At 41.6% G+C, this 23774-nt stretch overlaps 4 protein-coding genes across 4 annotated transcripts; 2 read left to right on the top strand and 2 right to left on the bottom strand.

The window, feature by feature from the left end:
* Window positions 1–669: 669 nt before the first annotated feature.
* LOC114826949 (L-ascorbate oxidase homolog) lies at window positions 670–3995 on the bottom strand. Its single transcript, XM_029107982.2, has 8 exons — window positions 3585–3995; window positions 3395–3504; window positions 2594–2864; window positions 2325–2427; window positions 1883–2228; window positions 1399–1764; window positions 1227–1305; window positions 670–1133 (listed from the first exon to the last, which is right to left on the bottom strand). Exons 1-8 carry the CDS (start codon window positions 3723–3725, stop codon window positions 921–923), a joined length of 1629 nt encoding a protein of 542 aa, XP_028963815.1. The 5' UTR covers window positions 3726–3995; the 3' UTR covers window positions 670–920.
* A 7906-nt stretch (window positions 3996–11901) lies between these two features.
* On the top strand, window positions 11902–13512 carry LOC139198551 (intracellular protein transport protein USO1-like). Its single transcript, XM_070827444.1, has one exon. The coding sequence runs from the start codon at window positions 11902–11904 to the stop codon at window positions 13510–13512; it is 1611 nt and encodes a 536-aa protein (XP_070683545.1).
* Window positions 13513–14587: 1075 nt separating this feature from the next.
* Window positions 14588–20452, bottom strand: LOC139198550 (uncharacterized). Its single transcript, XM_070827443.1, has 4 exons — window positions 17963–20452; window positions 16685–17911; window positions 15347–16591; window positions 14588–14914 (listed from the first exon to the last, which is right to left on the bottom strand). The coding sequence occupies exons 1-4, from the start codon at window positions 20450–20452 to the stop codon at window positions 14588–14590; spliced, it is 5289 nt and encodes a 1762-aa protein (XP_070683544.1).
* A 2020-nt stretch (window positions 20453–22472) lies between these two features.
* LOC103442615 (aquaporin SIP1-1-like) lies at window positions 22473–23463 on the top strand. The gene has a single exon (XM_008349915.4). The coding sequence runs from the start codon at window positions 22627–22629 to the stop codon at window positions 23347–23349; it is 723 nt and encodes a 240-aa protein (XP_008348137.2). The 5' UTR covers window positions 22473–22626; the 3' UTR covers window positions 23350–23463.
* The last annotated feature ends 311 nt before the right edge of the window (window positions 23464–23774 follow it).

The raw sequence follows: 23774 nt of genomic DNA, 5'->3' as shown, positions 1-23774 counted from the left end.
CTTAAAGAACATGTATGCTTTAAAGTTTAAAGAAAGTTAGACATGATAAGTAGGCCAAACACTTCCTAACCAATTTTATGTGAGCTCTGCAATTCTGCATTTGCAGACTGCAGGGCCATACACATTGAAGCCGGTCAACTTCACCGACGCCCGACCATTAATATTACTCTTTGCCAAATTAAATCACCCACCTTCCTCTTTTCAATTTGCAAAAACAAGTGGGAAGTGGTTGTAGCCGGTGACTGTTCATGCAGGATTGTCAAGTTTTCGGGAACAAGTTGGGCCAGGAAGTGCGAGGCATTGCGAGTATATCCATTTCATCGTTAATTGGTTTTGAGTTGGATTAATTTCATCGGTTGCTAATTGGTTTTGTGTCGAATGGTTTACTAGCTACTGAGTGATTTGATACGCAAGTATATAATTTAAATTTCATTCAAGAACTGGTATGATAAGCCTTTGTTAACAGATTGGACGCTATTATTTATTTGATGTAAGAAAACCGATACTGGAGGATGGAGGAGTCGAATACATAAGCTCGGATGCACAAGTTAATGTTATTAACCAACCTAGCTATGAGCTACGAGTAATATGTAAAAAGTTATGCTCTCTAGTGTTCATCACATTCGTGATTAGTTTCTATCTTCAGGTTGAAATTAGTGATCGAAAAAAAAAAAAAAAATCCTTTGTGATTAAAATACGTTAAACAAAGAATACATGATGGATAACAATCTATCTTTAAAAATTAGATCCAAAAAGTTTGATTTGGATCACACAGAGAAGACACAAACTAACAAAGGGTGACGAAAATGGCTCAAGTTAAGCCCTACATCTTTGATTTGCAGACAATATCCTCTCCTGTAGTTCACATCTATGAACCTGACAATGCTTACAGTTTTCACCTTTCGAAAATGCAGGTTTGCTTAAAGAGGCCGGGTTCTGCGCCCCAATGCACGACCACATAGAAGAGCATTCCTTGGGATCGGATATTCATCCCTCCATGAATTCGCAGGCGAGTAGACACGAAAATAGAACTGCTGGCCTAAGTACTGCCGTGCCCAGTTCTCGGACCTTATGTTCCACATTCCCACATTGTCCAATGGCATGTAGATTGCAGTCCATGAGTTGGGATACACCTGTTCATAGAAAGAACAGACATTAAAATCGATCACGAAGACATAACTGTAAGTCGCGCATATGATTTTACAAAACTGGATTTATCAATGTACCTGAACGGTGGAGCGAGATATAGTGTCTCTCAAATTGTATCTCAATCTGCTTGCAGGGGTCCACTGTCCACCATCCATCCTGCCCATATCGAAATCACCACAGTAAAGATACGTGTTATTGAATTTCTCGCAGTCGAAAAAACGTTTGAACTTCTGGGGCAGAGAAACTTACCCTACAACAAAGAAATTATGGCCATCAATGTGCCATGACTGCACAGTATCCTCTGGATTCTCAAACACAAGTTCAGCAAAGCCACGGAAATCAGCATTCATGACAGAAGTCTGAAGATAAGCACCGCCGCCAGTGGGGTTGTCTTGGATGCTTCCAAGGGAAAACACCCCTGAGATCTTGAAGTAGTCAGCAAGTTTAAGTGGTGTGTCCGGTTGGATGAATGAAACGCTGTTCACAGCATATCTCTGCTTGCCATTGATAATTGGAGCAGAGTTTGTGAGCCTGATTGTGCGGGTGGTGTTGATCAATCCGTAATGATAAGAGCCTTGGGGGTTAGGCCTCGGACCACTCGCTGTCAAATTCCGTCTGGTTTTATACACGTAAAGGGCATGAGATATAGAAATATTCTACAATTCTTTTAGGTTGCAAAAGTTCAAAAAGCATGAGATATAGAAACATTCAACAATTCTTTGAAGTTAGTTACCTGAGAGATCGGGCTTGTTCAAGAGACCAGTCAATCTGAGTTGTTGGGCCACCGGGTGGAGGACCAGAAACACTTCCTGCAGAGTTACTGTAGTGGAGAATGGAGGTTGCACTGAGCACTTGTGACGTGAAACGCGAAGAGCCAACAATGTAGTAATCTTGTGGCGGTTGATCAGCTGTAACCAATACAGAATAGGACTGACCCAAATGAATATCAAGAGAACTGTAAGTGTTTTGAAGAGAGTGGGTGCCTTCCACCTCTACTAACAACATCTTGTGCCCCTGGATTCTGAAATTAATGGAAGTTGTAAGCCCCACATTCGATATCCGCAATCTGTATGTCTTGCCTGCCAAGCAAGTATAACATCAAAATGTCGTGACTCGTGAGAACGAAAATAATGACAGAAATGGTGATCAAAATGCTGCTTGTATTCATTAATTACCTTGATCAACTGTAAATGTAAACCCATTGGATCCACGGCCATTAATGAGGAGTCCGTCGGGGATGGGAAGATTATTTCCACCATCTAAAATTGCTTTCAAATCCTGTAAGGATTCAAAACAATCCCATCAAACAACAACACATCACATTCCTAAATTTTCTACTAGGTATTCGCTAACGATAGTAAATCACGAGTAACGCTACAAGGACCACACTTTTACACCACATTATGTAGCGAGCGAGCAACTGCAAATGTTATATGCTACTTACAGTGTGATTTTTACTGAACCAGTCTCCGGCGAGTATGGTAAAATCTCCAGCAGGAGGAGGGAAAGGTACTGGAATACGTGGGCGGCTGTCAATTTTGATACCACCGAACCCTCCTGCAGCCTTGTGGAGGCCAAGGGAAGGGAAGTAGAAGTAACTGCCAATCTGATCCTTGACTTGAAGAACATATGTGAAGTTATGTCCCGGCGGGATGGGGCAATTCGTGCCAAACACCCCATCCTGCCATGAGTTCCTTCTCTGCTGTACTCCATTCCTGAACAAGAGTTGCAGGACTTGTTAGTTAGTCGAACAAGGAATTCTGCTAATGAAATAGTTACTTAGAGAACAGGAAAGAAGAAAAATTCGACAGAAGACCCCAGAGACTGTCGATTGAGAAGTAGTAAATCTTTCAAGAAAAAAATTCGCAAAAACGTCAGACATTGCTGAATTGAACAGCTGGAAGTGCGCTAAAGAATCCGAGTTTAAGGATTGGATCTAAGAGATTGATGTACAACAGAATGACCAATCATTTTCCATGTTACTCACTTTTTGCCAAGTGAACAAAGTGACTGAAAGTGCCCATCCAAATAGGCAACAAATTTAATACCATTTCTTTTCTAAAAGCGGATATTCTAAACTGTTTTAAAAGAGAGATTCAAACTTAGTGCCACTAGAATGACATTACTGAGCGACCAACTAGCCTAACTGACGTCTCATTTCTAAGTGTTTCCATTGGGAAAAGTAAATACACAATCCACATATGTTAAGGAAAAAATAAAACGAAACAGAAGAATGATGACTAACCAAGAGATGAGAAAAGGTTCATCCAAGCTATTGAAAACGCTGATGATGAGGTTGTCATTGGTGACAGACTCGATCTGCGGCCCTGGAAACTGCCCATTTATCAATATCCCCTGCATTTCCATTCAAAACTCATTTTATTAGCACCAAAAATTCCCACAACAGAGGGGAGAGAGAGCAATGATAAGGTTACCTGCTGTTTAACTCCAAGGGGGTAGATATCACCATAGGTGACATTCCAGTTGTAGAACCTGTAGGGATCTTCACCACTTGTGCAGATCACAGTAAGCAGGGCAACCAATATCACGCAACAAGCGCTTTTGTACACTCCCATCTCTCTCTCTCTATCTCTCTCTCCAACCCAATATTCTTATTTGGATGTTTGAGAGAAACCAATGGAGAAATGGGACTGAGATGCAAAATAAAACCCTCCCAGAAGATAAAGATTCAAGCTTTAAATCTCTCTCTCTGTAAAGCTCCCCTTAACCTCCTGTGCTTTTTTTTCTTTCTGCTTTTGCTTTTTCTTTGAGCACCTTTGAGAGGGTTAGAGTGCTTTTGTCTGCGAGATGAGATCTCCCTCCCTCGGCTGTTTGCTGGTTATTTTTAGTAAGCCAACAGACTTTGCAGTCACTAGTCACTGATCAGTCCACAGTCCTGTGCCTAGGGTGGCGCGAAAGAGAAATTTTTTATTCTTTACGAAACACACGTAGTACACTAAATAGTTTACATGTCATTATATATGTAGAATCAAGTTTTATTTTTGAAGTTTGCGATTTTTTTAATACAAGCATCTCATAATTAGTATTAAAAATAGGAATGTGCTATCTACACATATTTTTTATTTTTTACATACATTTTGTTAATTTATATCCGTTGATCTTCTTTAATTCATCTAATCTGACGACCGAAAATTAAAAGAATGTGTGAGAAATAAAAATAAGTGTGTGGATATCACACCCCTTAAAAATAAATAGACGTGACACACTAAAAATCTCTTGGCGTGAAGAAATTCAAAATTTTAGGACATTTAACAAATCATTTTTTTATTTATTTGGTAAAATAAAAAGAGCTTGATTAGGGTATTGGGATTATCGTAGAGATGCAGAAAGAAAGTCATTTGCTTGGTTGATTGCTTTCTGTTTAAGCGTGATTGGTGAAATCTAACATAAAATTTGGGAAATTGATGACGATTACAAATTCCCTTTGCTGAAATAGAAAAATTAACAGAGCTGACTCAATTGACATGGACATCTGTGTACAAATAATACGATTGACAAGTAAAATATTGCATTTGGACGACGAACTCAACTTAAAGTTGTATATTATAGAGGCATTTGAGATATTTTCTCGTGTTAAAATTTGTGTCAATTTTTCTATTTTAGCACAAGTGGTTTGTAATTGTCGTATAACATCCAATTTTCTTAAAACATTCCCTGTTTGGAGGAAACATTATTTACACTTGAGATGATAATGTAATAGTATTTCAAATCAATTACGTATTATTTTTAATTTGACTGATTTCTTTCTAATTTAATAATTACACATTTGATTGACTTTAAATACCCAAACAATTACATTTATGTGTAGATAAGTTCTTATCATCTGCACGCACGAATAACATGTCTTGTTGAAGATAAAAAAAAAAAAAAGAGATATTGACTAAAAAAATCATTGTGGTATGTTAGATTGGCATGAGCCTTGTCGGTGATAGTTCTGACTAAACATATATATATATATATATATATATATATATATATATATATTTGGTGAAGTGACTAAACATATTTAATTAATAGCTAAACAAGGAAATTAGATTTAATTATGCTTTTTAATGGGCCACAAATCTTACTGACTATGGAAGACTTTGGTTCCAAAGAGTAATAATTTAATATAACACCAAGCTTGACCACATAGTTCTTTTTTTTTTCTTTTGGGTAAGAATATTTTCAATTATTGACATAAATAAATAAAGTGGATAGGGGTGGGCACGGGCCGGGCCGGGCCTATTTTTGAAGGGACCGGACCGGACCCGGAATAAAGGGAGACGGGCCGGGCCGAGCCGGGCATTGCAAATATTAAAATAGGAACCGGACCTTACCCGGCCCGGTTTAAACGGGCCGGTTCGGTCCGGGTCCACGGGTAATTTTTTTTTTTTTTTTTTTTTGCTGTTTAAAGCACAGATTGAAATAAAAAAAAAACCACAAATTGCTGCAGTACTGCACAGATTGTAATTGCACAAATTTGCAATCTGTGCAAATTTACAATTGCACATATTCAATACATCCAAAATAACATTATAGCGTCCAACATCTAAAGATCGAATCAACATACAAAATATTCAAAACCTACTTAATCCAAGACATCCAAATTCCAAAGTCCAAAAATCAAATAATTCAAAACATAAACATGACAGTTTCAATAAATTCCAAATGAACATAGGAAACCACATCCAATTCCAAATTTCCAACATCCAAGTTCCAACATCATTCCTCATTGAATCTGTAAGGAAAAATAAAATATAAACTTGATATTATTAACGTCCATCATCATATTATCCTCATTGAATCATTGAAAAGTAGAGCATATTCATTTAAGTTTAAAATATTACCGCAATTCCTTTTCCTTTATTCATTTGAGTTGTTTGAAGAGCTTCAATTTCAGCATCACTTGATGAGATGGTTGAGCTTGTAGATATAACATTAGCATTTGCTTTTCTTCTTTTATATTCTACAACAACAAACAAAAGGATGTTAATCGTAAACAAATTAATATAAAGTTATAGACCAAACTATACAAAACAAAAGAATTACCTTCTTCACACTCTTGATAAAATTCAAGCTCCGCCGGACTTGCTTCATACTCAATGCTGCTAATTGGTTCACTTCTTAACCAGTTTTGGAGGCACATCAATGACTCCACTGTTTGAGGAAGGAGAGATGATCTAAAGGGGTCAATTACTCTCTTTCCTCCACTAAATGCACTCTCACTAGCAACTGTCGACACTTGAATTGGCAACACATCTTTCGCTATCAAAGCAAGTGTGGGATATGTGCTCCTCCCTTTCGACTTCCACCATTTCAAAACGTCAAAAAATGAACCATGTTGTACTTTCTCTACAGTGTCGAGGAGATACCTATCCACCTCATGTGCAAGTGCAATATCCTCAGTGTCTTCTAGTTCTTTCTCCCAATCATCCATCATTTGACTAAATATCATTGGATTTTCTGTTAGCACACTAGATGATGGTTTTACCCTTGAACAAGTAGTATCACCAACAACTAAATCTCCTCCTCTACCCTTTTGTTGTGTTTGTGAACCGAAAGCTTGGTAAGCATATTCATCACACATCGCCTTCAACAATGTCTTCACTTCATTACTTTTCTTTTGAATCTCTTCTTCGGGAATGTGTAATTGCTTTCTACACAAGTGCATGTAGTGCCTTAATTTGAACCTTGGGTCTAAAATAAGGGAAACTACAAATATTTGATTAAGGGACTCAATTGAACCAAAATACTTTCGATATTTGGCTCTCATACTCATTGCCATGTCACGTAGCACCACCTCTACACTTCCTCCAGTTTGCATATATTCAGGCAAAAAAAGCTTTTCAATCTCTCTCTCCACAGCAATGACATCATGAACAGCTGTATTAGATGTCGGATAATTACTTGCACTAACTTTTAAAGTTATAAGATAGAAGACCTTCAAAAATTGCACAAATATTTCTGCACTATCCCAATCTTTGTCCTTCGGTGGCCCAACCCTCCCTTTACCCGCCACTTCTTCTCCTTCATCATTAAGCACATTTTCCCCGAAATAGGTGGAGTATATATTGGCTTCATCATCGTCGAACATCCTTTCAAATGCTTTTTTAAACTTCAAGCACGATTCTAGCATCATGTATGTGCTATTCCACCTAGTAGGTACATCCATAACAACTAGACCCCGACCATCCAACTTCTCATTCTCCACACATTTCTTGAAATAACTAAACCTTCGAGGACTTGATCTCACAAACCGCACGGCATTTCTAAGAGCATCAACACTTGTATCTAATCTTTTCAACCCATCTTTCACTACCAAGTTGATAATATGGGCTAAGCACCTCACATGCATAAACTTGCCATTCATAACAATTTTGCTATTAGGCCATTTCTGCATTTTACGAACAATATACTCAATTGCCACCTTATTAGCCGATGCATTGTCAACTGAGATACACATAACCTTCTCAATCCCCCACAGAATCAAAACACATAGCTAAGCTCATCACACAACACATAAATACACAGCAGGGAGTTAAACACAACACAAAATGCATTAACAGTAATGGGCAACATAAGAAAAACAGACAAATACTTAATGTGTTATACCACCATCTTACCAATAGAGTAGCTTCAAGTCTTCTAATCGCGATAGGGTGTGAGATCAATGTTGAAAGGTTGCTTCCCCTTGCTTACCCTCTAAGAATTAACAACAAAACAGAATATCCAGGTCAATATCCAGTAATAAAATGAAAAATCATATTATTAAGAACGAAAAAATCAAAATGAAAAATCATTTTTCTTCTTTATTTTTCACTCTCTAGCCTTGTGAGAGAAAAGCCAGGGAAGGTTTTGGGATGCTAGACTATACCCTATAAAATATGTCTTAATAAGTACTTCTGAATTGCATTTTACACAGATTCTAAATACACAGCAGGTTCCTTGTCAGCCAGCAACATGAGTGTCTGGCTTCAAAAACAGAAAATCGAGAATGTATATGAATCTACCATTGCCAGCCAGCCAGCCAGCCAGCAAGTTCCTTGTCCAATCTGTTCCTGATCCTTCCTAGTAAACCCATTGCCAGCCAGCAAGTTCCTTGCTAGTTGAAACACTTAGAAAATCAACTATAAATGACTGGAACTTATAAGAAGCAGATCCTACATCTGTGCGTTATGATGTGATACAGACACCATATGTGGAAAATGGATCATGGTGACCTCCTCGTCATCATCAATCTAAAAGAACAGAAAATTTAGTACAATTTCTGTTTCTTCTGTAGGTACAAACATGAACATCCCAATAGATTGAGCATAGATTACATACATGATACATCCCAATAGATCAAAGTTCAACTAAAAAGTTACAAACATCAGAGGTTAAAGAACCTATAAAAAAATTTAAAAAAAAAAAGAAAAAAAAAAGAAGTTAAAGAATTCACCTGAACTGGCAAGTTGGCAACGGCGGTGGAGTGTTAGTGATCGCAAGGGCGGTGATGTCGTCGGGAAGGAGAGAAAGAGAATCGAGAAGATGGGTGGTGCGGGTTCCTGGGTTCTCTAGGTCTAGGGTGAGATGTCGTCGAGGAGAATAATCGAGAAGCAGATCAGCTCTGGTGGTCGTCAGGGCTCAGACTCACGACGGCGGTGATGTCGGAGGTGGGCAAGGAGATGACTGACGAGGAGTGACGGTGTGGAATGGAGAGGCAAGGAGAGGGGACGAGGTCAGACGGAGAGGTCGAGGACTCTTGACTCAAGAGAGAGACTCGATCAGATTTAGATACTAGGGTAAAAACCAACGGTCACGATAGGAAGGTAGGTTTATTTTCAATCTGGGCTGTCCATTTCAATTACAAACGGGCCGGTCCGGGGCCCCGTTTTTCTATACATCTGGAACCGGCCCGACCCTAAAATGACATTGCCCCCTGCCCGCCCCGCCCCGTTTCCCCTCTTAAAAAACAGAACCCGCCCCGTACCCGCCAATACCCGCCCCTACCCGCCCCTACCCGCGGGCCCATGGCCCGTTTGCCCACCCCTAAAAGTGGATCCATGACATTATTTTTTTTTAACTACCCTTTTGACACACAGTTTTATAGGGTTCGCTCCGTAATGTATTTTAACAATTCGAACCGTATATATTTTAGGACATTATTCATATATCATCCTTACAAAAAAAATTAGACGAAACTAAAACCATTTAGACATTTATTTGTAGTAAAGAAAACCGTCAAATACAGTTCTACCAAAAAAAAAAAAAACCGTAAACACTTAATCCAACGTTCATATAGTTCCAGATTTGAGTTTTTTTTTTTTTTTTGAGATATCGATATTTTTATATTAAGGGAAGTGGGGTTCGGCTCAGCCACACAATAGGTAGCCTAATTTGGTATCGAATTCGTCATCCATGAGATTCGAACCTAAGACCTCTTACTTCTAAGTGAAGAGGAATATCACGAGACCGTAGTATTGAGTGGCCAAATTTGGGTGATTTTTTGTAAACATAATCTTTGAAGAAAACCTAAAAATACATTACAAAATCAACGCCACAAAATATGTGTTAAAAGTTGTGTGAAAAAGTGATGTCACGATTCCATTCTATAAATAATTAAATAAAAATGGGACAAAAAAAGAAAGTCGAGAAATTTTGAAACTTGGTGGCCCAAATAATTGAGTGGCCAGAGATGGATATACAAGCTCAAGTTGGATGGAATTGTTGCTAGGAAGGCCAAACAACGACGAATTGAACAAACTTAGGCAAATGACAACGATGTTCAACCGACGTTTTGGTTTTACATCAAATTTATACTCGAATACATCAAATTTATAATCACTGGATTTTCTCATGATCTATGATGACGAAAATATTACTAGGTTAAGAATTAGGTTATTTTACGGGTTTTCTAATTAGTAACGAAAGAAATGGGAGAACTATGCATAAAATATTTTGCTAATATGCACCAATGGTGTACATGATAAGATAGATTTATACAATGAGAATACTGATTAAAGGACAGAGGTTTATAGCCGTTATATCAATGAGGAGTGATTTCTCACATTCTTTTCTCTTTTTACACACATGTTGATGTCTGTTTCAGATTAGACAAACTAAAAGATAATCGAGAGATAAATAAACAGAATGTACAGAAAGAGAAAAATGCATATGAAAGTCACTTTTCTATATCAATGGTGTGGATGCAAATTTTCACCTCTTCGATCTTGGACGATTTTGCACCTACAAAACAACTAGCACCTTAGGTTAAGGCCAAAAGCCTCACGCGCCCACGATGAATGGGGGGGGCTTTGGCCGAAGAACCTCCGATGCCAAAGTTAGAAATTTAGAGAGAAATAGTGTTTATAGTGTTTTGGAATTTTTGCAAGAGGTTTGGAATGAATTTTTGGTGAGAATAGGAGCCTATTTATAGGATTAGGCTTCCCCATTTTCACCAAGGAAGGGCCGGCCACACCCTTTCCTTTTCTTAGTGAATTTGTGGTTTTTATTAGCCCCTTTATTGGCTAATAAAATAGAAATGAATGGGGTCTTAAATGATTAGCTTTATTTGAGTAATAAAGTGGAGGAAATAAAAAAAAGGTAGGGAAAAGATGGGAGGGAATATGGCCGGCTACTATGGGATTTTTAGGTTTTATTTTAGGTTTAATTAGCCAATTAATTGGCTAATTAAATATGAAAGGAAATGTTTTAGTGCTTTATGGTATTGATTGGTTAATAAAAGGGAAGAAATGATGGAAAAGGTAGAAAAAAGGGTGATGTATTAGGTTTTGAAAAGGATAGCCGGCCCTATACTATTTTTTAGGTTTGAATGGATGTTTCAAATTGATATTTAAGGGATGATTTTAGGAGATATGGGAAGAATATATTATTTAGATAATTAATTAACTAAATAATATATTAGGGAAATTAAGTTTTGGAAATAATTACCTAAAATAAGATAATTTGGAATTGGTTACCTCTTATGGAGCATTTTTGAATTAGTTGAGGATGATTATCCACTACTTGCGCGTAGGAATCCCGGTATGCCTAAAGGGTATTTTTGTCCTCTTTTGTTCAAAAAATCCACGTGTCGCCTAGTGAATATTTTTGGCTCCACAAATGCCCCCACACCTGTTGTGCTGTTTGCAGAAAAGGGCAATAGGTGTAGAGATTTTCTTGCTTTAGGAAACTTTGAACTGTTTCTTATTTTGTTGTTGATTCTTTCTTTCAATAGGAAATTAAATCCTTCTAGGAAAAGGAAATAAATTTCCCCAAAGCTTATTTAAGTCCACCTTAAGTGGATTGTTAAATCAACTTTTAGAGTGAAACTTATTCATCCTTACAAGAGAAAAAGAGAGCTTAGAGGATATTTGTTCCCCCTCCTCTAACAATCTTCTACGTCTTGCCCGTGTAAAGGATCGCTCTTCGTTGCTTCCAGGTAAGAAAAAATTATTTTTCTTGTCTTCTTGATTTTCTGGAATCTTTGGATCTTGACTCTTGGCTTGATGGGAATCAGAGACTTGTTATAGGTTGATCTGGTGAACCATGGCATGGTAATGCCATGAAAATATATATATTTTTTCTTGCTGGGCGTTGAAGCAAGCCAGGCCGTGGGGCCTGGCAGGTTTGCTGGTCCTGCGGCTTTAAGCCTAATTCCTTTTTTTTTTTTTTTTTTTTTTTTTGCTGCCGAGAGCTGTTTCTTTTTTTTTTTTTTTTTTTTTTTTAGATTCGGAATTTGGCTCAACTCCTAGGGTTTCTCCAGATATGAAAAAAGTGCATGTCGCTCTGGGTATTCCTTCCGAGTATCGTGAGTGGCGTTGGCTGCTTAGTCCTCTTCGTAGGGAAAGAGGTGGACTACCCCCAGAAGAAGAAATAAAACGGATCAAGGCAGACGCGATGGCTCGTCATATCACTGTGGTGGAGCCTACTACCAATGAAGGTGGGAAAAAGAAACATTCCCCGCCTGTTCAAGAAATGCCTGCTGAGAAGAAAACGAAGACTGCTCGTGGGGATTCTCCGGCTGCTCCCAAGATTGTGATTGACCTGACTTCTTCTAAGGGCGAGAAAGAACGAACTGCTACATTTGTGCCAGTAACGCCTATTGCTTCGAAGGCTGCTAGCTCGATTGCTGAAAAAATTGCTCAGCGTAAAAGTTCTTCCGTGCCTTTGGTACCGAAGTTTGTGCCAAAACGTCCGTCCGGGACTAAACCTGACTTACCCTTGAAGAGACTTGCTACTATGAAGAGTGATAAGGTGCCCATGTCTGCTAAAGTGGCGCCGAATACTGCTTCTTCCGCTGCTGCAACCATCTCGTCTGCTGATAAGAATGAAACTGCTCGCTCAAGCAGGCTTGAAGAATCTGCCAAGGCCGTTTCTGGGGAGGCTGCTAAGATTTGTGCTCTTTTGAAACCAGATCTTCTTGAAGACATGGATGTATGCGCCCAGTTTGTTGATGGCGTCAAAGAGATTGTTGGTCCAAGTCTTTTTGCAAAGCATACACCTGAGTATAGGAAGACTGCTCTGCTAGCCATGATGCAGAAAACAACAATTCTGGCAGCCGAGTCTATGTTCCTTGACCAAGAGGACACCAAGGCTGCTAAAGAGATGGCAAGAACTATGGCTGCCGAAGCTTATTCCTCGGTCGAAAAAATCAAAAAATTGGAATCTGAGCTTGCTGCTTTGAAGGAATCTCATACTTCTGACCCCACTTCTCTGCAGCTTGAGGCCGCTCACCAGGAGATCATGGATTTGAAGACTAGGTTTGATGCGGTCCAAACAAAGAATGAAAGTGCAGAGAAGGAAATCGAGCGTTACATACCTCAGATTCGAGATCTTGAACGCTCCATATCTGAACTTCGCTCCGCTGCTTATGCAAAGGATGAAGAATTGATTGCTACTTACAACCAAGCGATCCACTTCAAAGAGGTTGCTGACAGGCTTGAGCCTCAAGTGTCGGAACTTCAAGGTGTTTTGAAGACCAACGACAATCTGAAGAAGGAAATTGAGGAGTTGCAGCGAGTTCGTGCTTGCCTGCTTGAGGAGAATGAGCAGTTGAAGAGTGAGAAAGATGGTTTCGAGGCTTCGCTTATTCAGAACCAATCCGATTTCTACAAGCTGGGCTATGTAGATCATCTCTATGGGCGGCCGTCTGACTTTGAGTTTTCCGGTAAAGACTTCGAGACCTTCTCTATTTCCCCAGAAGACTTGCTCGATTTTACCTTTGAGTCTTCTATCGGTGAAATAGCTGGAGGAGTTGATACCCAGGCTGGAGCAGTCGAGGGTAAAGGCTCGGAGGATGCTGCTGCTGAGAACACCAAGGCTGCTGAAGGTGTAACAACCGAGCAGTTGGGAGATGTCCAAACTACTGAAGAGTAGTCTTCTAGGTAGCTTTTAGGGTTTCCTTTTCTTTCCTTTGTTGCTTTTGCTTGAACTCCTTTGGTATTTGCTTGTTGTTTATCAATTTTGCTATAAAATTTAATAAACTCGCTTCTTTTGCTTTTCCCATTTTTTTTTTTAAACCTTTAGACCTTATAAGCCAGTGGCAGGCGTGCTACTTTTCTATAAGTAGACAGGCCCACATAGCCTATGCAACCGTAGGTGTTGATGTAGAACTTTTGCAAAGTTATTAACCATAGGGTTGGCAGCCGGATGCCTTACTTACAGAAGCAGACGAATCCGCGTAACCACTTGGCTATTCAACCTTGGATCTTTCCAATTCCGTAGGCTGTGTAGCAAGTATCACAACACTTTAGGATTTGGTGTAAGTTATTCTGCGTCTGACAGAGGTGAAGCTTATCAACTACGTAGCATGTCGGTAGTGGACAAAATCTTCGTGTGTGCACGCTAACTTGTTTAACCTTTCACAATAATGTGCGGTTGCATAAGTCTAGCGTGGTTCTACTGCTCGAAGGGCAAGCCGTAGGCAGTCTTCTGGAAATCCGTAGGCTACCTTAGTGCACTCGGTAGCAGCTTTAGGTTTCCAGGGTAGCCGCCCATTGGGTGTGCTGCATAATGTGCCCCCTCCGTCTCTAGGGCCCGGTTCCCTGCGGATTAAGCCGATAGACCCATAATCCTTCAACTAGCTAAGCCTTGAAACAGACCATTGTGGCCACTTCTAGGAATCCCGGCGCAAGCCATCATGCACCTAGTTATTCTAGGGCAGCCAAGCTCATCCACGTCTGGATATTCGGAGTGTTGAGTTTATCCTCCTTCCTTGGAGAGCACAGTTGGTCCCTTGGGGGGTGTAATTTTCTTTTGAAGTGCAGAAAGAAATAAGTTGTTGTAGACATATATTAAAGCCAAATTACAAATTACTTTTGAATTCTTTATTGAAAAATAAAATGAGCAAATAACTTGGTTGCAAAAACTGCATGATGATTGGATAGTCATCGGTTTACGAGGTGGTGCCCGTTAAGATGCTCGAGTCTTCGGGTCTTGATATAGTGTGAAGTCACACATGGTATTTCCTCAAATTGTAGGCGTTCCATTGCTTCTCGATTTCTTTATCATTCATGGTAGCAAGAGTATAACTGCCTTTGCCGCCGACTCTGTTGATCTTGTAAGGACCTTCCCAGATGGGGTCCATTTTTTTCGAGCCTTCTCTGCGAGCAGTGATGAAAGCTTTTCTTAGGACTAGGTCTCCGGGTTGGAACTGCCGGATCTTGGCCCTTTTGTTGTAGCTGGAAATGAGCTGCTGCTGGTAGGCTGCGATGCGGGTGATGGTTTGTTCGCGCCTTTCTTCTGCCAGATCTAAATCTGTGGCCATTTCTTTACTGTTCTGCTCAACGTTTGGCAATAGAGTGTTGATGCTTGGCACGATGATGTTGGGAGGTATGATTGCTTCCGAACCAAACGCCAAAGAGAAAGGGGTTTCACCGGTTGCTCGTCTTTTGGTGGTGCGATATGCCCATAAACATCCTGGAAGCTCATCTGGCCATTTTCCCTTTTTATCGGTGAGGGATTTCTTGAGACAGTCGAGGATCGTCTTGTTGGATGCTTCGGCCTGCCCATTGCCTTGAGGATATCTTGGTGTGGACATGTGTTGTTTGATGCCGTATTTTTGGAAGAACTTTGCCAAATCTTTTCCCACAAATTGAGGACCGTTGTCAGTGACGATGGATTGAGGGATGCCAAATCGGCAAATGATGTTCCTCCATATAAAGCGCTCTATGTCCGTCTGAGTCGTGGTTGTCATGGGTTCTGCTTCTACCCATTTGGTGAAATAGTCGGTTGCCACGATCATCATGCATCTGCCCCCCGTAGCAGGCGGCATAGGCCCTACCAGGTCGATTGCCCACTGCATGAATGGCCAATGACTCGTTTGCGGGTGTAACTCACTAGCGGGTAGTGCTGGTACTGGTTTGTAGCGTTGGCAACGGTCGCATTTTTGTACTAACTCCTTAGCATCTTGGTGCATGGTAGGCCAGTAATAGCCTGTGTTAAGAGCCTTTTGGGCTAAGGATCGACCTCCAGAGTGATTCCCACAAACGCCTTCGTGGATTGAGCTTAGAACCTTCAAGTCATCGGGAGGTGCCAGGCAGCGGAGATGTGGTCCGGTGTAGGATCTTCGGACGAGAATGCCATTCCACATATAGTAGCGTGCCGACTTAATTTGGAGCTTCCTTGACTCCAATCTTTCTGTGGGTAATGTGTCGTTGACCAAGTAGTCTATAATTGGACTTTGCCAAGTGGGAGTTACACTAACCTGTGACACTTCGGCTATCGACTCCATCTCTATGCTTGGCTTGTCTAGATATTCCACCGGAATGGAGCGTTTGAATTGGTGGTCAAGGGCGGAGCCTAAACCAGCTAGTGCATCTGCATGTGCATTGTCTGCCCGCGGAACTTGAGTGAGAGTGTAAGTCTGAAATGCTTCAAGCTGCTGGCGTACTTTTTCTAGGTATTGTGCCATCCTTGGGTGTTTTGCCGTGTATTCCCCAGTAGCCTGGCTGGTGATTAGTTGGGAATCAGAATGAATTGCGAGTTTCTTCACCGCTAAGTCTTTTGCCATTCGGAGACCCGCTAGTAGAGCCTCGTACTCTGCTTCGTTATTGGATGCTTTGAAACCTAGGGTGATCGCCTGCTCGAGCATTGAGCCATCTGGAGTAACAAGAACTACACCTGCTCCCGAGCCTTTATAGTTGGATGCACCATCGACATGCAAGTTCCAGAAATCTTTGTTGGATGGAGTAAGTGTGGCTAAGGTACTCTCTGCTGCTTCTGGGGCGCCGTTGGGCCGCACTGTTGCGTTGCCTAGGCTAGGTGTGAATTCTGCCACGAAATCTGCCAAGGCTTGGGCCTTTATTGCTGTGCGAGGTTGGAAAACTAAACCATATTGGCCAAGTTCCAATGCCCATTTCATCACTCGTTGAGAAGCGTCCGGACCATGTAATATTGATCGTAAGGGATATTGAGTCATAACAATGACTGTATGAGCTTGAAAGTAGGGTCTGAGCTTCCGAGCCGCAACAACTAACGCCAAAATTAATTTTTCAATCTTCGGATATCTTGTTTCCGCATCGAGAAGAGCTTTAGAAGTGTAGAATACCGGCAGTTGGGCCCCCAGCTCTTCTCGTATGAGAGCAGAGCTCACTGCTACCTCGGAAACTGCCAAATAAATATATAAATCCTCCGCTGCTTCCGGCTTGGATAGTAAGGGAGGTGATGTGAGATAACTCTTCAAGTCTTGGAAAGCTTTTTCGCATTCTTCATCCCATTTGTTTCTTTGTGCCCTCCTGATAGCTTTGAAAAAGGGTTTGCATCGATCGGTGGATCGTGAGAGGAAGCGATTGAGGGCGGCTGCTCGTCCGGTCAAGCTTTGGATCTCCTTCAAGGTAGTTGGAGATTTCATCTCTATGATTGCTTGGATTTGCTTGGGATGTGCTTCAATTCCTCGTTGGGTTACTAAGTACCCTAGGAATCGACCTGAAGATACTCCAAACGTGCACTTGGTGGGGTTGAGCTTCATCTTGTACCTTCTAAGGATATTGAAAGCTTCTGCTAAATTGCGAATGTGATCTGATCGCTGCTTGCCCTTTACCATGATATCGTCGACATAGACCTCCATGGTTACCCCAATTTGCTTTTTGAACATCATATTTACTAGCCTTTGGTAAGTGGCTCCCGCGTTCTTGAGGCCAAAAGGCATGACCTTGTAGCAGTAAGTGCCTCGCTCTATCACAAACGCAGTTTTCTCCTTATCGGGCTCATGCATGGCTATTTGGTTGTAGCCGGAGTATGCGTCTAAGAAACTAAGTAACTGGTTTCCAGAGGTTGAATCTACTAATAGATCAATCCGGGGGACAGGATAATGGTCTTTTGGGCATGCCTTGTTGAGGTCAGTGTAGTCTACGCAAACCCTCCATTTGCCCTTCTCCTTCTTCATGACTAGTACGACATTAGCAAGCCATGCCGAGTGTGCTACCTCTTCTATGAAACCGGCCTCCAATAGTTTGTCGATTTCTGCCTCGATGATCGCTACTCGTTCGGGAGTGAAATGTCTTCTTTTTTGAATTACCGGTTTGGCAGTTGGATCGACGTGCAGCTTGTGGCAGGCCACTTTGGGATCAATACCAGGCATGTCGGATGGTGACCATGCGAAGATATCTCGGTTTTTCCTAAGGAAAATTGTGAGTTCTTCCTTCTCGTCTGGGCTTAATCGTGAGCCAATTTTAGCCGTCTTTTCCGGCTGCTGGGGATCAAGAATGATGTCCTCGGCGTCCTCTTCGGGTTTCCATCCTATCTTGTCTGCTTGGGCGCCATCTTCTCGATCCACCTGCTGTAATTGCTATTTGGCAATTTCTTTACCCTTTTGGACTTCGGTAACCTTTACGGGGGTAAAGGTCTTCTTCTTTGTTTCTTTTAACATTTGCACAGTGCATCGTCGGGATGAAGCCTGGTCAGACTTGATCTCTCCGACTCCTCCTCCCGGGATGCGGAATCGGATTTTTTGATACTTAACGGAAGTGACAGCATCCAGCTTGATCAACCAAGGTCTCCCAAGAATCCCATTGTAGGGAGATGGGTCGCTTACAATCGTGAATGTTTGCTTTGAGACGACTGGCGGTGTTTTTACGTCAAGTATGATATGACCGATGGCAGTTGAGGTGTGTCCGTTGAATCCAGTAAGTACCTCTGCCCGGCGTATGATTGTACTTTCCAGGCCCATCTTCTGAATGACTGAAAGTTGAAGTAGGTTGACCGCACTTCCATTGTCAACCATCATCCTGTCGACTATAGCATGGGCTAGTTGGACAGATACTACTAATGCATCGTCGTGTGGGAAGTCGACTCCTTCTGCATCCTGCTCTGTGAAGCCAATGATAGGTCCAGGTTGGGTATCGACTGCATGAACTTGTGAGATTAGTAAAGCCTGCTGGATCTTCCTCTTTTTGGAGTTATTAGTAGCCCCTAAGTGCTCGGACTCAGCGAAAATGCCATTGATTCGAATCGTCTTAGTTGGTGGCTCCTCATCTCCGTCTGCATTCCTTTTTGGCTGCTCAGCTGGCTTGTCCAAATATCTATCGACTTTGCCTTCTTTCACGAGTTTCTCTAGGTAGTTCTTCCAAGTGTAGCAATCGTTGGTTGTGTGACCGGGACCTCGGTGGAATGCGCAGTACTTAGTATGGTCCAACTTGGAAGTATCTCCTTTTGACTGCCTCGGCAACTTGAACCATGGTTCATTCTTGACGTCTTGAAGGATTTGATGAATCGGAATTGAGAACTTAGAATAGTTGTTGGTCATCGGGCCTTCTTTGGTCGTGGGTCGGTCCCTGCGCTTGAACTCCTGCCTGCCCTTGTTGGGTTGTTTTTCATCCTTCTTTTGAGCAGTTGCCAACTCTTTTCGAGGTTGTTCGGGAGCCTTTTCTGCTTGTCGAGCCTCGTCCCAAAGCGCATGCTTTTCTGCCAGAGCAAAGGAATCTGCTAGAGTTAGGTCTTCTTTCATGATCATTTCTCCAAACAGTGGGTGGTCTGCTGGTAGTCCTTTTTGGAAGGCTGCACTTGCTATCGAGTTGTCGCATCCGACGATCTTCGCCTTCTCTGCTTTGAATCTCTTCACGTAATCGCGAAGCGACTCTTTTGGGTTTTTCTTTACGTTGAACAGGTGATCGGACTTCTTCTTGATCGATCGATAAGATGAGTATTCTTTGGTGAAGACCAAGGAAAGATCATCAAAATTCTGGATGGATCGTGCCGGCAAGGTATGAAACCAATCTTGTGCCTCGCCTTGTAAAGTAGTGGCGAATATTTTGCACATAAGGGCGTCATTATTCCGATAAAGGACCATCGCATTTCGGTAATGCTTCAAGTGTCTTTCGGGATCCCCATCTCCTTTGAAAGATGTGAAGTGTGGCATGCTAAACTTGCGCGGAGGCTCTGCCTGCTCGATCTCATCCGCGAAAGGTGACCTGCTCATGTTGGTCATATCTCGCCTTAGTGCCTCATCAACCATTTCGTTGCGCCGAAAATCACGCATCCGTTCATTGAAAAGCCTTTCTACCTCTTCTTGGATTTGCTTTTGTTGGGGTAGCGGAGCTTTTGGCTGCCCTTGGTCTTTTTCTACCGGTCTAGGCTGCTCTTCTTCTCGCTCGGCTCGTCTACGCTGTGGCTGCAATGGATGAGATAGATTCCTAGCAGGCGAGGGATTTCTTTGCAGGCTACCGGTTGAACTAAAGCCAGATTGAACGATCGTTTCCTTCCGTTTGTCAGGCTGCCTGCTCCGATGTGATGTGGAGGATACTCCTTGTGAGCCTAATCGCGAATGAATGCTTTGCCTGGAAGGTTGCCCATGTTGATTATCAAAGCGTGGCCCCAACCGTGAATGTATACTTGCTCGTGGGCCTAACCGAGAGTGCACGCTCCTCCGCGCGCTAAGACGGGAGTATACGCTATTTCGGGGGCCCAATCGAGAGTGTGCATTGTCTGAATGCTCCACTTGTGATGGGTTGAATGGCTGCTTTCCAGGACGCTGTTTAAAAGGCTCCTTGTCTACCCTTGTTCTACTCCGGGAAACTTCATCGTGAGCGCGATGCATCTCAGTGCGTTGTAAAAGTTGATTCACCAAGGTGGTTTGTTGTGCAAGGGCGCTCGTCAATTCTATGACTTGTCGGGACAAGTTTTGTTCACCATTCGGATTGGAAGAACTTGGATGGAATGCACCTCCTTGAACAATGAAAGGGTGGTTGACTCCAAGTGCGAGATTTGAGTTGGGGAATGTCAAATCTGCAGAGAAATGTGGTGAAAACGCCTCAGCCTCGATGATTGGTCCGGATGGTTGAGATTGTCTCGGGCGGACTTGGGCAGCTTGGGAAACCATGAAAACAGGCTAGGCTGCGGGGGCAGGTTGGATCACTGGGGTAGGCTGGATCGTTGGAGCAGGCTGGGCTACAAGAGCAGGCTGGATCACGGGAGCAGGCTGCTCAATGCGCGGTGCATGTGAATGCGATGCTTGGGCTTTGGTCCACGTAAACTTGGATGGCACGACTCGGGCCGTGGTGAAGGCTCCATGGACCTCGCCACGAGTGGCTACCGAAGTAGCCACCGTGGTGGTTCCCATGGCGGCCGTGGTGAAGGCACCATGGACCTCGCCGCGGGTGGCTACCGAGGTAGCCATCACGGTGGTTCCCATGGTGGAAGCTCGTGGTGATGATGCCGCTCCCCTTCTTGTCGCATTTTGCCTCATGGATCTCCGTAGTCCCATTTCTTGAATACTAGAATTTTTACTTGCGGAATTTTCTAAATTTCTAGTCATTATATTTTTCTTATACGTTTTATCAAAGAACCTTTGCAAGTAGAAAATTCTAATAATAAGAACGTATGAAAAATATTCAAATAGACTAGAAAATAAAGAAAAAACCTTTTTGTACGAGAGTCTTCTACGAGTATGGATTACAACTCTCAATGAAAGCACCAATTTGTGGATGCAAATTTTCACCTCTTCGATCTTGGACGATTTTGCACCTACAAAACAACTAGCACCTTAGGTTAAGGCCAAAAGCCTCACGCGCCCACGATGAATGGGGGGGGCTTTGGCCGAAGAACCTCCGATGCCAAAGTTAGAAATTTAGAGAGAAATAGTGTTTAGAGTGTTTTGGAATTTTTGCAAGAGGTTTGGAATGAATTTTTGGTGAGAATAGGAGCCTATTTATAGGATTAGGCTTCCCCATTTTCACCAAGGAAGGGCCGGCCACACCCTTTCCTTTTCTTAGTGAATTTGTGGTTTTTATTAGCCCCTTTATTGGCTAATAAAATAGAAATGAATGGGGTCTTAAATGATTAGCTTTATTTGAGTAATAAAGTGGAGGAAATAAAAAAAAGGTAGGGAAAAGATGGGAGGGAATATGGCCGGCTACTATGGGATTTTTAGGTTTTATTTTAGGTTTAATTAGCCAATTAATTGGCTAATTAAATATGAAAGGAAATGTTTTAGTGCTTTATGGTATTGATTGGTTAATAAAAGGGAAGAAATGATGGAAAAGGTAGAAAAAAGGGTGATGTATTAGGTTTTGAAAAGGATAGCCGGCCCTATACTATTTTTTAGGTTTGAATGGATGTTTCAAATTGATATTTAAGGGATGATTTTAGGAGATATGGGAAGAATATATTATTTAGATAATTAATTAACTAAATAATATATTAGGGAAATTAAGTTTTGGAAATAATTACCTAAAATAAGATAATTTGGAATTGGTTACCTCTTATGGAGCATTTTTGAATTAGTTGAGGATGATTATCCACTACTTGCGCGTAGGAATCCCGGTATGCCTCAAGGGTATTTTTGTCCTCTTTTGTTCAAAAAATCCACGTGTCGCCTAGTGAATATTTTTTGCTCCACAAATGGGTTCACTTATTTTACCAGGCATCCAAGAGCATCATAGCATCACTATCGTCACTGTAGCAAGTATTCTTTTCATATTAATTATCAATCGATAATCCTTATTAAATCAAAGTGAATTACGTAAAAGACTTTCTGTACTTGACTGTAGAAAAAGTGTATATATTACTCTAGTTAATTCGGCTAAGCTGCGATTTAAATCTAATCACGTATCTTAATTTTTTTAATCCCATAAAGAGGAAAGATTCCCTTCACATTTTCCTAAGGTTGCACAGTTTCATCAAAGATTCATATTCTTTTTCTCTGCATACGTCCACAATTCTGTCAACATCCAAACATTTGGGTCAATTATTTATATGCTGTCTAAACCACCTCACCCTTAATTTAAAAACGTTAACGTTGTGCTCGTGTATTCCAATAATTTTGGTAAGTAGGCAAGTGGTTGGTGTAAGATGCCCACAAGTGCTGTCTAACTAGGCTCTACCAATCCAATCAATCTGATTTAAACGTAAGTGCTTTGTTAGGTTTAATCGACGGCTGACATTTATAGTTCACATGTTGTTCTCCCGCATCGGTGGAACACACCACCAATATATACAGGTAAAAAACAAAACAGATTCAACAGAGAAAAATCAGTGGAGCAAAAGAAAGATAAGATGGGGGTGATCAAGGCAGCTGCAGGAGATGCAATTTTGACATCTATGTGGGTGTTCAGTGCACCCAGCATGGGGGTTTTCACATCCATCATTGCTTCGTTTCTTGGTATCCAAGCTAGGTCTTTGGTAGGTCTTTTCATCACCACAATAATTTCGACACTTGTGGTTTTAATATTCAGCTTGATTGGCAAGTTGTTGGGCGGTGCCAGTTTCAACCCCTCCACCACCGTCAGTTTCTACACCGCCGGCCTCAATCCCGGAACTTCCCTCCTCTCCATGGCTGTTCGGTTCCCGGCTCAGGCGGCGGGCGGAGTAGGCGGTGCCAAGGCAATTTTGCAGGTGATGCCAAAAAAGTACAAGCACATGCTTAAAGGGCCTTCTTTGAAAGTGGATTTGTATACTGGTGTTATAGCTGAGGGGGTGATGACTTGTGTTCTTTGCTTTGCCTTGCTTGTGATTATAATGAGAGGGCCTAGAAATCCAATTGTGAACATATGGATGATTTCGGTCACGACGCTCGGATTGGTGGTTGCCGGAAATGGGTACACGGGGCCTTCCATGAACCCGGCCAATGCTTTTGGGTGGGCTTATGTGAACAATTGGCACAACAGTTGGGAGCTTTTCTTGGTTTATTGGATTGGCCCCTTTGTTGGAGCAACTGTAGCAGCTTCGGCTTTTAGGGTTTTGTTTCCCCCACCGGTACCAAAGGAAAAGAAAGCTTGAAGAAGAAAAGAACTTTAGGTTAATGCATATATTCGATTCAATAGCAAGATAGCTGGCTTGCTGTTTGTGATTCTCTTCCCTTTCTCCTATGAATGAATGATTTAAAATTGTGAATTTTAAGACTCAGGTTTTGGGCTTTAATGATTATGAAGGCAGTCAAATTGGAGAAATTTTTAGTTGTGATGGGAACACAGATGGTACACCACGTGTTTTTATGCAAGTGGTGGAAAATTTTAATTTTTAAGTTATTAACATTTTAACACACATAACTCACTATTTATATAGGGACACGTGGTGTATCACCTCGTGTGATGACACTGAAAAATCTCTCGTCAAATTGGTCGTGATTTCAGCATTGCTTTTTTGGTCATCTGCATTTCAAACGGAATGAGCACAAGCAAATCTTTCACTAATTCCCAACTATA

The sequence above is a fragment of the Malus domestica genome, chromosome 09 (genome assembly GCF_042453785.1).
Source record: "Malus domestica chromosome 09, GDT2T_hap1".
Classification (NCBI taxonomy): Eukaryota; Viridiplantae; Streptophyta; class Magnoliopsida; order Rosales; family Rosaceae; genus Malus; species Malus domestica.
The sequence above is the reverse complement of the archived record's forward strand: the minus strand, read 5'-3'. Positions and strand labels throughout refer to the sequence as shown.